The following is a 15801-nucleotide window of genomic DNA, read 5'->3' on the forward strand; positions in this document are numbered from 1 at the left end:
ACAGAAATCAGCATTGTTTTTCTTTGTTATTGTATTATGATAACACTCAGGGGCCTTACCGTCCTTCCGACTTACAAGCATAGTAAATGAGACTTCACTCAGTCCCTGGTTAGAGTGTGGAAGGCTGGGAGACTTTCAAGACACAACAAAAGAAAATATCATTACAGTGCTTCTAAACAGCACTGCTACCAGACGACAGCAACTAAATGAGATTTGTAGAATACAATTTCCTTTGGAAACAGGTGCAGTAAAAGGATTTGTAACAAAGAATTTTCATTGATTAGCAATGTGTCACTGAGCTAATCCTTTAACGTGTTACATAGGTGTCTGGCATCTGTTTGGAGAATGGAAGTCATGGTCCTTAAACTAGCCAGAAATGAGAATTTTTGTTGCAAAGATTTAGTTTGGTAAATTTCTTCTGGCATTCAACATCTTGTGTAGGTTTCATGGCACAAACATCTATCACTTATAGTTTCTAGATAAGAGCAATGTAAGACCCTACCTGGAGAGCTGAGGAACTTTTGACAAGGGTTTGCAGTGAAAGGAAAAGGAGCAATGGCTTTGAGCTGGAAGAGGAGAGATTGAGACTGGAGATTAGGAAGAAATTCTTCCCAGTGAGGGTGGTGAGACAATGGAACAGGTTGCCCAGGGAGGTTGTGGATGACCCCTCTGTGGAGGTGTTCAAGGACAAGCTGGATGAGGCCTCGAGCAACCTGGGCTAGTGGGAGATGTTCCTGCCCATGGCAGGGAGTCAAAACTGGATGATCTTTAAGGTCTGCTCCAACCCAAACCATTCTGTGAATCTATGAATAAGACTATATTGAGAAAAAGTTAAAATCAGGCTTTCAACATGTGTATAATATATTGTGATATTGCCTGACGTAAATAACTTGAGACCCAAACTGGGCCTAGTACCATCTGAGTTAAAATCAGTCCTCCCTATTTGCAAATTAGTACTTTGAGTCTGAATTTACTATTCTAGTGAAATATTTAAAAGAAACGGTCTATTTTCTTTTGTCCTTTTTCTGTTCAGTCATCCAGAGGTAAGGAAGAAAGCAGTGCATTCATCCTCAGCACCTGGAGAGGCTTTAAGTTCTTTGTTTGGCTTAGCAAGTAAAGATTGGGATGTTTTATCTTGGTTCTGATTGCCTTGCCGTATAGCTGTGGACAAAGTAAATCTGTGCTCTTGAGAGTCCCTGAGTGAGCTGGAAAGTCTGCCTAAAGAGCAGTGCTTCAAAAACAAAGTGAGCAGCATGGCTAGAGAGTGGAACATCTGTCTGGAAGGAAGAGAAAAAGGCTTGTCCTGGATGCCTGGGTGATGGGTACTGCTCCGAAGTCCATGTGATTATGTATGTTCACTAAATCTTGATATAGAAACTGTGTGACTGTGAATCATCCTCGCCATGAGCGTATGTGGGCAGGATGTTAGAAATGTATTTGCTCCAGCATCTCAAAGTACAGGGGGCTACAGCTATTAGGCTATACCTGTTACTTTGTCAAAGACAGGGCATGTCAGGCATATAGGCTCCCCAGTTCAAGAGTGACAAGGAACTACTGGACAGTCCAGCAGTAGCTACAAAGGTCCTGAGGCGGCTGGAACATCTCTGTGAAGAGGGAAGGCTGAGAGATGTGGGGCTCTGGAGAGCAGCCTGACAGGGGATCTTCTCAATGCTCAGCAAGAACTAAAGGGTAGAGGGAAAGAGGATGGGGCCAGACTGCTCTCACTGGTGCCCAGCTGCAGGACAAGGGGCAATGGGCACAAACTGGAACCCAGGAGTTTCCCTCTGAACAGAAGGAAAAACTTCTTTGGTGTGAGGCTGCTGGAGCCCTGGAGCAGGCTGCCCAGAAAAGTTGTGGAGTCTCCTCTGGAGAGATTCCAAACCCACCTGGCCAGTGTGATCCTGGGCAAACTGCTGTGGGTGCACCAGCTTTAGTAAGGGGGCTGGGGATGATTTCTGGAGGTCCCCTCCATCCCCCACCATGCTGGGATTCTGGGATATATCTCTATATATCTATATGCATATGCCTCAGTTCATAATATTTTTATTTTTTATTATTATTTTGCATTAGGAAAATATGAGTTATTGCTTCTTCCTGGTAACTAATGATGATCTCCTCTATCTATTGAGAAGTACAGTCTTCTGGAAATAAATCCAGTAAGAGAGAATTCTCAGTAGAATCAGTAGAATGGGTCAGCAGTGTGTCCTTGTGGCCAAGAGGGTCAATAGTACCCTGGGGTGCACTAAGAGGTGTCCAGCAGATGAAGGGAGATTCTCCTCCCTTTCTATTCTGCCCTGGTGAGACCTCACCTGGAGTCTTACGTCCAGTTTTGGGCTCCCCAGTTCAAGAGAGACAGGGATCTACTCAAGAGAGTCCAACAGAGGGCTACAAGGATAATTAAAGGTCTGGAACACTGCCATATGAGGAGAAGCTGAGAGACCTGGGGCTTTTTAGTCTGGAGAAGAGAAGACTGAGAGGGGATTTAATAAATGTTTATAAATATCTGAGGACTGGGGGTCAAGAAGGAGGGGACAGGCTCTGCTCACTTGCACCCTGGGATAGGATAAGGGGCAATGGATAGAAACTCCAGCACAGGAAGTTCCTCCTCAACATGAGGAACTTCTTCACTGTGAGGGTCACAGAGCACTGGAACAGGCTCCCCAGAGAGGTTGGGGAGTCTCCTTCCTTGGAGACTTTCAAGACCCACCTGGATGCATTCCTGTGTGACCTGTGCTGGATTCTATGGTCCTGCTTTGGCAGGGGGTTTGGACTTGATGCTCTCCGGAGATTCCTTCCAACCCTAACATCCTGTGATCCTGTGATCCACACAGATGAGGTAACATTCAGAATGACATCAACTCAGGATATTCTTGGAGTGTAGCTCTGTAACCTAGGGGGTAACACAGGTTTGTGTTTGGTGTTGGCTTTGTTAAGGGAAATATGGTGGCATGTGCTTCTAGTACAAGAAAAAGATCTTTTTCTCTCTTTGATAACACTCTCTGAAATCTCAGAATAGTTCATGTGTAAACTACAGAATACCTTTTTCATTTAGATTTTACAAGCCTTTTCTGTAACCCTTTCTGCTATGTCCATGGGGATAAAATTAAACATTCCCAGCCTGGAATCATTTCCCCCCCTGCACCCCACACCCTTGTGGAGTGCAACCAAGTCAAGGATCCAACATGAATTTCCATTATTTTAGGGTGAAAAATAAAAGCAGGCACGCAGAAATAGTATCTGTTCTTCATGTCATTGACACCTTGTTTGTGAAAACATGAGAAGGGAAATCATAATCAAAGAGTATGGCTGGAGAACAGGGACACCTCCTACTATTCCAGGTTGCTCAAGGCCCCATCCAACCTGGCTTTGAACACTTAAATGCTTGGAGCCTCCACAACTTTTCCAGGCAACCTGTTCCAGTGTCTCACCACCCTCATTGTAAAGAATTTCTTACTTCTATCTAGACTATATCTCCCCTCTTTTAGTGTAAAACCAGCACCCCTTGTCCTGCCACAACAGGCCCTGCTGAAGATTTGTCCCCAACTTTCTTATCAGCCCCTTTACATATTGGAAGGTCACAGGAAGGTTTCCCTGAAGCCTTCTCCAGGCTAGACACCCCCAACTCTCTCAGCCTGTCCCATCAATCATCTGTTACCAGGTGATTCACTACAACCCATTAGCAAAGTCCCCAAACACCTGCTGTAGGAGGGATTTTCTTAACTCTGTATCATATTTTTAGGATACATTCCTTAAAAACCAGTAGAGACTTCTAAAGGAGAGGACCTATGAAACAGAAAATAATGTGCAATTGCAGAGAAATTCATTATGGACAAAACCCCAAGAACCACATTGGCTTGGTGCAGGAGTCTGTAAATTTTGTATATAGGCACTGCCCTCTGCTGCTCAGGGATTTTCATTAACACCTATTTAATTAAAACATTGCAACACTGTTCTTTTAATTGAAATGGCTGGGCTATATGAAAAGGGCTCTAGGTTTTTCTTAAAAGAAAAATCCCAATTTGTCATGTTTCATAACACAAACCACCCAAGTTCTTATGTTAGCATGGAGACCTGGGATTTATCAAGCATGTGGCTTAGAATGAGATGCACACATCTTCATTTTCAAGCAGCTGCAACTTTCAAGAGTAGCTTTAAAATCCTTCATTCTAAATTGTGACCACAGGGTGGCAAAGGAATTGAAAGAATTCAGATTGTGAAGATGTGATGGTGTAAAAGAGCGTTTACTCCCAAAGAAAAGGGAGAAGTGCCACAAGGATAATCAGAGGGCTGGAGCATCTCTCCTATAAGGAGAGACTGAACGAGCTGGGGGTGTTCAGTCTGGAGAAGAGAAAGCTCTGAGGAGACCTTATTGTGGCCTTCCAGTATCTTAAGGGGGCCTGCAAGAAAGCTGGTGAAGGACTTTTTAGGGTGTCAGGTAATGACAGGACTAGGGGGGATGGAACAAAAATAGAAATGGGTAGATTCAGATTGGATGTTAGGAAGCAATTTTCCACTATGAGGGTAGTGAGACAGTGGAACAGGTTTCCCAGGGAGGTGGTAGAAGCCTCATCCCTGGAGGTTTTTAAGGCCAGGCTGGATATGGCTCTGGGCACCTGATCTAGTGTGAGGTGTCCCTGCCCATGTCAGGGGGGTTGGAACTGGATGATCTTTAAGGTCCCATCCAACCCTAACAATGTTATGATTCTAAAAGGTAATGCAGCCTATTCCAGCTGCCCTGAGTAAACACTTGTGGCTCTTTATCTGTTGATTTTCTAGTACATTCTCTTAAATATTGTAAGGTACAAAACATGCATGAAAGCAAGTTGTAAAACACAAATGCTCTTAACACTGAGCCACAGCAAGAAGGTTGAGCAGTCCCTTCCCTGCTAACACCTACTTATCAAGGTGAAATGTGGTGTGTGGCCAGTAGAGAATTTCAGCACAAACCCAGCCAGCTGGAGAAAATGAAACTGTATAAATGGCTCCTGTGGCAGCTGAGGCTACTTTCACCTTGAAAGGATTTTGGCTTTGTTGAGAGGGAGCTCTAAGGTGCCTGCAAGTGCACAAGACAGTTTGAAACTTGGAGGCTTGGGAGTTTTATTCTTGGAGGGTTTTGTAGGTTTCTATAGATACATTATTTTTAAGCAGGTAAGTTTATGTCTTAGTCTATTAATTCTAGCAAATGGTTGATGTCACTTTGGAAGTGTGTTACTGTGTAGGTCTTAAATATGGGCTTGTGGTGGTGTAACCATTTCAAACATCAGTTTGATTTAGAGAGCTGTGTTAGCCAGGTTGGTGCATCTTCTGCAGAGTGCATACATGCCTTTAATGCAGGTAAACCAAACTGGGATTCCTCATAAGTAGGATAAATGTATATATATATATATACCTGCATATCTTATTTAAAACCAGATTGATTTCTTGTTAAGCTTTTGGGTAGAAACTTTTTTCCCCTCTTTGTCTTTTGCTGTGAAGCTTGCTTTGTTGTATACTCCCTAAGTGCAAATAGGCTGTGATAATGTGGTCACCTTATGGGTTGAAAACACTGTTTTTCACAGCTTAAAACTACTAACTTCAGTTTTGGTAAGGCCCAAGGTGAGAGTAATACTGCTGTGGTGGTGCTGTGGCCAGCAAGCAAGTTTTGTTGTTGCTCTTCAGTGTCCTGAGAGCAAAATCTGCTCTTCAGGCTGAAAAGTATGCTCCCAAGTTTGCTTTGCTTGCATTCTGCTGGGTGGCAGGAGCTACTTTTTGTTTTCTTTCTGTCTGTCTGTCTGTCTGTCTTTCTGTCTGTCTGTCTTTCTGTCTGTCTGTCTGTCTTTCTGTCTGTCTGTCTTTCTGTCTGTCTGTCTGTCTGTCTTTCTGTCTGTCTGTCTTTCTGTCTTTCTGTCTGTCTGTCTGTCTGTCTGTCTGTCTTGGTATCTTTAACCATGAGAGGCATGTGCTTGAGCAAGCTTAGTTTTGCTTTTAAAATCTCCATGAATGTGTAGTGCCCATGAAGAATGGGGTGTGTTACCTCTGGCTACAGGTCTTGCAACTAAAATACCCTGTAAGTATTTTTTTTCTCCCCCTCTAAACGTACTGCAGCACTTAACTCAGAGTACTTCAGAGATGCTCCTGGCCTGAGTGCCTCTTAAATGTGTTTACTGTAGAGTAGCTGCTGGTCTGGTGGTCTCCACTTGATTGTTTTTTACAGTGTGCCTATTCAAGAGTGCACTGCAGTAGTTGTCTCTGGTCTTACTAACGTGGTGTACCAGCTGTACAATCATCTCTTTGTAGGGTTCTGTATGTATATATATATCCTTTTTTTTTTCCTAAGTCACTATTTTCCTATCTGATGTTTTGGGTCTGTGTGCTTAGAATGCTTAGCTCTGGTAACTAGTATATAGTTTGATCTTCTTTGGCATGTACTGACCTGTTGGATTAGGTGAGGAATGGATTTTCAGGGCACTTAGAATGGATTTGATTGCACCCAGCATTTGGTCTACTGACTTCACTCCAAAAGAGTTCTCTCAGAGTGGTTAGTTAAATTGATCCTGATTCCCAGCTGTGTAACTGCATGACCTTTTGAAAGTCTGTGCCAGCCATATAGAAAGTATTAGAAGCAGCAGCTGGGTTGCAATTCAGCTTACTTGCACAAGGAAGGGCTCTTATCTCAAGTAGGATGAGGGCTTGGATAATTGGGGACTTAATTTCTTTAATTTCACACATTCTCAGAACTGGCACAGGAAGTGTCTTGTCCTTGATTTAAGGACACCTCCCAGTAGAAACTGAATCTAATTATCTTTGGCTGTCGTGGAGAAGCTTTCTTTCCTAGAGCTATTTCTATATATTAACTGTTTATTAGAATAAAGTTGTGGAAAATCTAGTTCTGTGTGGTGCCTGACTGTGAAATGAACACTGAGAAGTTACTTGTTTGGATGTGGCTGTCCTCTGCTTTATGGCATATCTTCTTAAATCTGGCTTTAGGAGAAAGAAGGGGGGGGGGGGAGGGAAAGCAAGTTTTTTTAATACTAGCTTAAAAACCAAGCAAAATGGCTGAGGGTTTATCCCACAGATGCTGGAAGCTTGTTTGGCTCAGTAAGGGAGGCTGCACAGGATCTGTCCTCCCCCCTGCACTGTCTGTTCCTGCAGGCATCCTTCCTGTAGTTTGTGAGAGGGGCTTGGAAAGTGCTGGCCTCTTCCCTTCAGATGCCAGTGAGGACTCAGCAAAAGTTCAACAGCAAAGTACAGAAGCACCAGATCCCTGATTGGGCTGCAATCCTGAAATGAGCTCAGCTTTGTCAAGACCAGGAGCTTTCTGGAATGTGCATGGGGATGAGGAACAAATACCACAGGGTGAGTGCTGCCTGACAACAGGGATCCAGCTGACTGCTCTGGGTTATCTCACCCTCTTTCAGAACAAGAACATGGGGGACATGAGACCAGCAGAGGAGTCTGAGCTTGGGGCTGCTTACTGCCAGCTCTTTGAATGCAGCATGAGGAGTGAAGCAAGAAGACTGAGGACATTCCAGCAATGGCCAGACACCTCACCTATGTCTCCACGAGATTTGGTCAAGGCTGGCTTTTTCTTTGTGGGTCCAGGAGATGATGTACAGTGTTTCTGCTGTGGTGGTGTCCTGAAGGACTGGGCACCTGGTAACTGCCCAATAGCAGAGCACCTGAAATTCTTCCCTTCCTGTAAATTCATTCGTGGTGAGGATGTTGGAAACCAAGAGATGCTTCCACTTCAGGAAATCTCTGACACCGTGGATGGGCAGTTCCTCAGTCTTTCACAGGGCATAGAGAGTGAAGAGACAGCTCTGCCTAATGAACCAGAATACCCAGAGATGGCAACAGAGGAGATGAGACTATCAACATTTCAGAACTGGCCACAATATACTGACATGCCTCCTGAGCAACTGGCTAGAGCAGGCTTCTATTACACAGGTAGGTACTCCAGGCAGATGTTGAACTGTTACTTAAACTTTGAAGGTATCTCTGTTTTTTATTGCTTGCAGAAATACTTGCAAGTATGAGTAGAGTAGTTGGAAACCACATCCTTCCTTCAGCCTCTGCTGTTTCACTTGCTGTTTGTGCTGAATTAATTTTGATGTGAACCCCAGCTTGGTTACTGGGGAGTCCACTGGTGAGTCTGTCCCTTTAGCAGCAGGAGTGGGAAACTGACATGTCTTAAACATGGGTTTTACTAGCAGGGAAGTGTGTACTTCAAGGTCTAGTGAGGCTATTTATTGCTTGTGCTTCTAAAGGATTTGAGGCACTTGCTTGGCATGCTCTGGTTTGTCTAAGCTCTGTCTTGCACTCAAGCCTTCTCAAAAAATAACTCATTTGGCTGTCACTGGGCCTTGTTGCTGCAAGGACCTTAGATTTGTAATGCAGAAATAAAAAAGATGCTTTTTGAGGCAGCCTTTGATATCCATGTATGCATCAGCATAGGATCATAGAGTAATAGATTAGTTTGGGTTGGAAAGGACCTTAAAGATCATCTAGTTCCTACCAGTGGCAGTGGGGTTGGGACACTTACTAGAGCAGGTTGCTCAAGGACCCATCTAACCTGGCTGTGAACATTTCCAGTCTTGGAGCCTTCACAACCTCAATGGGCAACCTTCCCTCACAGGGAAGAATATCTTCCTGTGTTATCTAAATCCATCTTCTAGTTTGAAGCCATTACCCCTTGTCCTGTCACTACATGCCTCTATAGCAAGTCCCTCTCTTGTAGCCCCCTTAAAATACTGCTGCTCTGTGTCTGCAGCTGAAAACCTTTGTGGTTTGTGTTGGATTTGATTGATCACTTGCAGAGCAGCTGTTTGAGAGCCCAGCACAGAGACTTTGGGGACTCATTAGGCAGCAGCAGTCTGATGTCGTGTTTTCCTGTGGTCCCTTGAGCAGAACAGCTCTGGAACTGAGTTAATCCAACACTTCTCTAACACAACAGGAGTTGGAAGATCTTGTCTGTGACCCAAACTCACTGGCAGCCTTACTGACATGATTTGTTTGCCCCTGAGGCAGGGTGCTTGTAGGCAGATCTTAAATGTTTGGCTTTTTTTTCTCTGTGATTTGTCAAGAGTAGTAGAGTAGCAGATGAGTGGTGTGGGACCATGTTGTGGAAAATTCTTATACCTGGGAGACAGAAGCTGAGTATGTCATCTTACTGCTGCTGATTATGGCAGAAAACAGTGTTTGTGGGTATAATTAATTACTCTAAATGCAGGCAAGAAGGGCTAGGTGTGTTTACATGGGAGCTATGGTGCTCACATGTGCTGCTTGTTAGCTTGTGACCCAGCTCTGGAATCATCTCAACCAGCTGCAGCTCTGGGAGTTCAAACTCTCATTAGATTTCCTGCCCCTATACAACTTGCACAGCATTGGTCAATTGTCATGTGCTCATCCAGTTGCCTCTGGTTTGTGCTGAATCTCTCCCCAGGTTCTCCTCTGGGGCTAGCAGAGCATAGTTGGAAGTGTTTCAGTTATCAAATAATCTTTTGATGTCTCTTTCAGGGCAAGATGATGTAGTGAGGTGTTTTCACTGTGATGGAGGTGTGAGGAGCTGGTCTTTTGGAGATGATCCTTGGAGGGAACATGCCAAATGGTATCCAGAGTAAGTCAGTCTTGGTTGACAGATGTCTCTTGTAACAAGACCAAAAAATATCCCATGCATTCCACATTGATCTAGTCTATCAAGATAGAATTACCCCTGGTTGAGAGAAGATGTGTTGATAATAAGTGCTGCTTCCAGACTCTTTTAGCTTAGTTCTGGATTTTTCTGCCTAATTAGAATAGGTGAAAAGTTAGTCAGGTGTGTTCAATTATCTTTAACTGCATAAACTGTTCCAACAGTGTGCAACTCTGGAAATCCCCCAAATCTCAAATGTTCTGAATCTTCAAGGTCAAAGTTTTACAGCAAGGGACTGCTTTCAGATCTCAGTAGTGAGTAAAGGTGGAGAATTTATTTCTAGGTCTCCCACTTAGTCTGTAGTGCCTTCCAAAGTACCTTCCCACTCCCCTCACAGGTAGAGGAATCCAATATTAGCTTGAAAAGCTAACCATCATATTTTCAATTGTCCCTCTTCCCCTGTTTCTCTTTTTACATCCTCCTCAAAGAGGTAGTTGATGTGCCTCTGGTGTCTCTCTGCCTGTGCTAACCCTTACAGTAGTCTACTGACTCCAGACAGTCCCATTAGGCATCACCACATCTTGTCTTTTAAAGGCTGATTTCTCTGGAGTGTTTGTGTTAATGTTGAAACCTGCTGGTGGTCTAAGCTGTAATTATTTAAGAACTATACAAATATGAGTTACTAAGCCTAAATAGTTAGACTCTCACTTTAAAACCAAATCAAATGTCCAAGCCCAGAATGGCACAGGTCAAACCTGGGATCTTCTAACTAGACTTAGAGTTCACTGTCTAAAAGTTCAATTAATCACTTTTTTTGCTGTCAGAGAGCAGCTTTGGTTTCTACTACTCTCAGGTACAAAAAGAAAGATTGCAGACCTTGATTTTTTTTTTCTATAGCAGTTCTAGTGTGTTTTTCTGTGAACTAGTCTTCATGGCTTAGTACCACACTTGGTGGAGTTAGGTTGTGGTTGAACTCCATCTTAAAGGTCTTTCTCCCAACCCAAGCTATCCTGATATCACATCTTCTGTGATCTCTTGCTAAGGATGTTGCAACTGAGCTCATCTTGGGCCAAACATGGAGATTGAATTCAGGTGGTGGAGGATCATGATTGTTACCCTTCATGCAAATGAGGGGGGAAGAGACCATGATACTCCCTCTGTAATGAATTTCTCCTAACCCAATAGCACCACTTGCTTCTGAAGCTCAGACTGCTGCTGCTGCTTTCACCTGCAAGATCCTGTACTAACCTATCTATAAATCTTTCTGTTTACAGGTGTGAGTTCTTGTTGCAGGCAAGAGGAAGTGAATATGTGAACAGTGTTCAGGATTCCTTTTCCAGTACCCTGCTATCTCCAGTGAGTCACTACTTTGTGTGAAGTGGGTGGGGGTTTGGCAGATACAGGGAGTTCTGAACAAGTGCTTCTTTTTTCTAACTCTCTTGGGATGTTTTTAGAGAGATCCCTGGGATCAGCCTGAACATGACTCCTCTGCTTCCCGAGGTCAGTGCTGTAACTGCTGTTTTGTCTTCTGTTCTAAGTGGTGTAGTCTTACTTCTGGTGCCCTTCTCCAGCTCATCTCCTGTAGATGTGTGTGTGATGCTTTGACATTGTAGAAGCTCTTGCACTTTATTTCTAGAAAATGGTCTCTAGCACAAGAAGCAAAATTGCTTGCTCTTGTGAGACCTCTAAGATCAGAGATGTTTAGCCAGCCTGGATAACTGTGTGACTTTTGGGTGCTTGTCTAACCTTCCTTTGACTTGTCTGTGCTCTTGATTGTCTGTCTGGAGTCTTTAACACTACAGCATTTTAAACTTCAGCTACAGGCCCTACTTGTTCACCAAAGTGGGGATCCTGGTGATCTATTCCCATTCATTCCTGGAAACTTGAGCAGTTGAAATTGGCTCCCATAACTGTGGAAAACTGATTCTTCCCACTCTCTTGAAGAGCCTATCCAACAGGATGAGTTCAAAAAAGCCTGAAGCCTTTGAACAGGCTGCCAGCTGAATTTCCCTCTTCTGTCTTTACTGATAAATGGTTGGGCTGGATTGAGGTAGGAGAGACTTCAATTGGGATGTTCCACTTGATCTTCATTAAAGGGGTTTTGAGACTTCTGTCCTGGGATGTAGAAAAATAGATAAGGATTCTGGACTGAGGCCAAGCTTGGGAGACTTAATTCACTGATACAATAGAATAAACAGTTCAAAATCACTCTTGGTTGTTATGAAATTGCTTTTGACTTGTGGAAAGTAAAAACTGTACATCCAGATGTTGATCTAGTTATGTTGATAGCTTGAGGAATGTTCTAGAATATATTAATGCCATTTTATTTATGTAACAGCTTCAGGGGGTGATGTACTTTTTGGCTCAAAGTTCCACCTTTTTGATAAAGTATCTGCTCACTGCTTTACAGATCCTCCAAGGAACTGGGAATTGCAAGAGCTTCCTCAGGATGAGTTTAACATAGTGCAGAATGTGCTGGAGATGGGCTTTCAGCCCATCTTGGTGTATAAGATGATAGCTAACAAATACTTGCTGACTGGGACTTCATACCTCTCTGAGTCTGAGCTGATTTCTGATCTGCTTCGACTAGAGGAAGAAGTCAGCAATGCAGAGGAAAGCAGAGGTAGGCCAGACTCACACACCCATGTTCTTGGTGAATGGTTAACCTCTTATTTCATCTTGAGCACCATTGAGTCTTGTGGGCCTGCCTTCTCTTTTCCTAAGTGGCAATTAATGATATACCCAAGCCTTCCTTTCTTTGAGAGGCTGAAGAATGAATTTCTGCTTTAAAGAAACCTGAAGGAGCTGTGATTACTGGGGTGTCAGTAACTGTATCTGCCTCCAGGAGGCTGTGGTGTAGATCCTCCATATTTTCTACTGCCTTCAGACCTGCAGTAACAGACAGACAGCTGTGTGGTGTGGAGGCTTGTGCACACATTCACATCTGATGCAGACAGAGGCAATTGTCTGAAGCAAAGCTTCTAGGATGGAGGAGTTAGCCAAAACCAAATCAATGGCTTGATCAGAAATAGCCATATTTCCTGTCTGCTTGGATATTCTCCCTATCTGTACCTGTCTTATGTTACCTATTTTGTGAAGTTTACTGGAAGATGCAGCTCCACACAGGCTTTTTTAGTAGCAACCCTGCTTTCCAAAGTTCCTCTCTACACATCAGTCTGCCATCTTTAGCTTAGCTAAGGGAAGGGGGGTAGAATTCCACAAGCTGAAAGTGTGATTAAGTAGTAGCACAGGAACAGGAATGACAGCAGCAGCAGCTGATAGCTTCTGCTGCCTGACAGATAAGCCAGCTTTGCAGAGGAGACAATGTGATGTGGACATGTCTTGGTGGGGGAGGTTAAAATACATAATGACTAAAGCACCACAGAGAACATCAACTTTACCAAGCTGAGTGTGTGAAGTTAATAGCAGGGTAGAGATGTTTAAGGCTACTGAAATCCAGGATATTTAATCTTTTAAAACAGCAGTGTCTGGAGAGGGAGGGATGGGGTAGGATTTAATGCCATCTTCTTTCCAGGTTATACAGGTGCTGGTCAGAGGGAGGCTGAAACATCAGTTACAAGAGAAGAATTGCCACCTGTGCAACTAAAGGAATCAGGTACAGTAGATTTACCCTGGTTGGGAAACTGGGATGATTTTTATAGTGATGATAGCAGTGGCACTGTAGTCATTCATCTTTTTATTGTGAAGGGGAATGTGTGCTGACTTGAATGGTAACCAGAGGTTTTTTCCTGATTCAGGATTTTGTGTAACTTCACTGTGAAGCAGATTTGTTGTACATAAAGCAAGCTGATTTATCAGGATAATTGACATATTAAAGTAAAAAGATGCTGATCTCTATCCCTGCTGAGTCCAGCATGTGTAGATATGCTGAATCTTGGAGATCAGCTAGAGTCTAGAACAGCTGTAGTTTCTCAGCTTAAATGAAATTTGCCTGTGAGGTACTTTTGCCATTTTCATTCACCCTCTGAACAAAATGTTGAGTGAGTTGCATTGCAACTTCCTAAAACGACAGGACTGGCACTCTGGAGCTGTTACAACACTAAGTTTGGGCTTTTTTTTTTTTTTTTCCCCTCTTTTTGGTAAAGATGAGTATCAGATGAGCACAGAGGAACAGCTCCGACGCCTGCAAGAGGAAAGGATGTGCAAAGTGTGCATGGACAGAGATGTGTCTGTTGTGTTTATTCCTTGTGGCCACCTGGTAGCTTGTGGAGAATGTGCCCTCAATTTGAGATTGTGTCCCATCTGCAGAGCTGTCATCCAGGGAAGTGTGAGGACTTTCATGTCTTAAACCATCGTGTCCTGAACAACGAAGTCCCTAAAGGGAAAGATACTCTCTACAACTCATAACACATCAGAAGAAGAAAATAAGGAAACAGTTTGATGCTGGAACAAGCCCAAGTGTAAAACTTTATTAAATGTGCCTCCTATGCATAGTATTTCTAGTAAGAGTTGCTGTTATGCTGTACCCTTGCTGTAGGAGTGCTCCAGAAAATTCTGCTAGTTTTTGTCCTCTAAGAAGACACTTTTCTTGACAGATTCTCCTTCTCTAAATTCTTGTTCTCAAAAGAATCCCTGCCCTGTGCTGAAATCAAGGGCTGTTTTCAGTGCAGTGTCTCTCTCATTTATCAGTTTTTCCAAGATGATTCTGCTGGGGTTGATGGCTTCCTTCACTGAGTCTGAGTCAAGATGGGAGTTTTCTTATACCAAGACTCCTGTAGAATTAACTCAGCAGCAATGCAGTGGGGGGAAGGAGAATCTAGCTTTTTCTTCTGAGCTCTTGGCTTCCCCCTCTCGTTTTGAATTTTCAAAACTGATGGAATGCTTTAGTAATACTCAGATCCATGTAAGTAAAAGACCTGGCCTGTTGTGGACTCTCCAACCTCTACTCTCAGCTGACCTGCCTAGGCAAGGTGAAAGGCTTTTGGTTAGGGTTATTAGATGATCTCATGGAAGCTTCCTACAGAGCCTTTTTCCTGGATGTTGCATACTACCCTACTAGAAGATAACCATGGAAACTTACCTTTTAGGACTTCTGTTTGCTGACTTAAACTGATGATTCTTATTTAAAATGGAACATTCTGTAACGTAGCAATAAAAGTTTTGTCAGTACTACAGCTTGTGAACTGCAAGGGGAAAAATGTTTTTTATATATTAAGTGTTCTTTTTCACTGAATAAAACATTTTGTTTCTCTTAGAGGTATGAGTAGCTGACTAGTAAAATTCCTGACTGGGGGAGGGTAGTATCCTCAGATGTTAGATCTATGTGTCCTCAGCATCTGGAGCTACATAAAACTCAGGAATTTTAAAAGCCTAGGGGTCATCTCTAATAGAATAAAGCAGCTTCCTGAAACTGCAGCTTTGTGTGTAGATGCAGCAGTAAAGGCAGATCTACTTCTGCAGCCAGCTGAAACATCACCTCTTAAACATCCAGCTTCTGTTTGATCAAAACACTTTGCAAATTCATGATGTTGATATTCAGCAAATTGTTTGGGGAAAAAGTCTACCTAGGAAGAAAAGCAGAAGTATTTTGTGCTGTGCTTGCTTTGAGGAGATAAAAACGGGATTTATTTTTGTTATTTTTAAGTAGAAGTTTCCTGTGATGTATCCTGGCCACTAAAGTTGGGAGGGGAGGAGGTGGGGGGAACTAATTCCAATGGAGTTCTTCCACTCCTGCCTCCAGGGAAAACCCAGAGTCCCCAGACCCACTTTAAATCCTCCCTGACCACTTTAGATGCCCCCTAGAACCCCTTAGATGTTCCCAGAAGACCTTCTGCTATACCCAGACCCATTTCAGATGCACACAGACCCTTTTAGATGCCCCCTAAACTCCTTTTGCTTCATTTTTATTCTCTATTATAACATTTTTGTTTATTGTTATCTTAATCCATGAGTTTTACTTTTGATTCTTCTCCCCATCCCACCACAGAGAAAAAAAGAGTAAGTGAGCAGCTCTTTGGTGCTTAGTTGCTGGCTGCTGTTAACGTGACAACCTCTAACCCTCTTAAATGAATGAAATCAATCAAACCAACATATTTGTGTGGTTTTTCCACACTCAACCTCTCAAACTGCACTGTAAGGTCAAAAGGAGAAATAGTCCCAAAAAAGAAAAAAATAATACTTCCCAATGCAAGACTTTGTTTCGTAACTGCTTTATTGTGTTCTGCCACTTG

At 43.1% G+C, this 15801-nt stretch overlaps 1 protein-coding gene across 1 annotated transcript; it reads left to right on the top strand.

Moving 5' to 3' along the window:
* The first annotated feature begins 7406 nt into the window (after positions 1-7406).
* On the top strand, positions 7407-13919 carry BIRC7 (baculoviral IAP repeat containing 7). The gene is made up of 7 exons (XM_054392033.1): positions 7407-7926; positions 9496-9595; positions 10885-10966; positions 11065-11110; positions 12021-12233; positions 13155-13226; positions 13717-13919. Exons 1-7 carry the CDS (start codon positions 7407-7409, stop codon positions 13917-13919), a joined length of 1236 nt encoding a protein of 411 aa, XP_054248008.1.
* Positions 13920-15801: the final 1882 nt, after the last annotated feature.

Source organism: Indicator indicator, chromosome 24 (assembly GCF_027791375.1).
Source record: "Indicator indicator isolate 239-I01 chromosome 24, UM_Iind_1.1, whole genome shotgun sequence".
NCBI lineage: Eukaryota > Metazoa > Chordata > Aves > Piciformes > Indicatoridae > Indicator > Indicator indicator.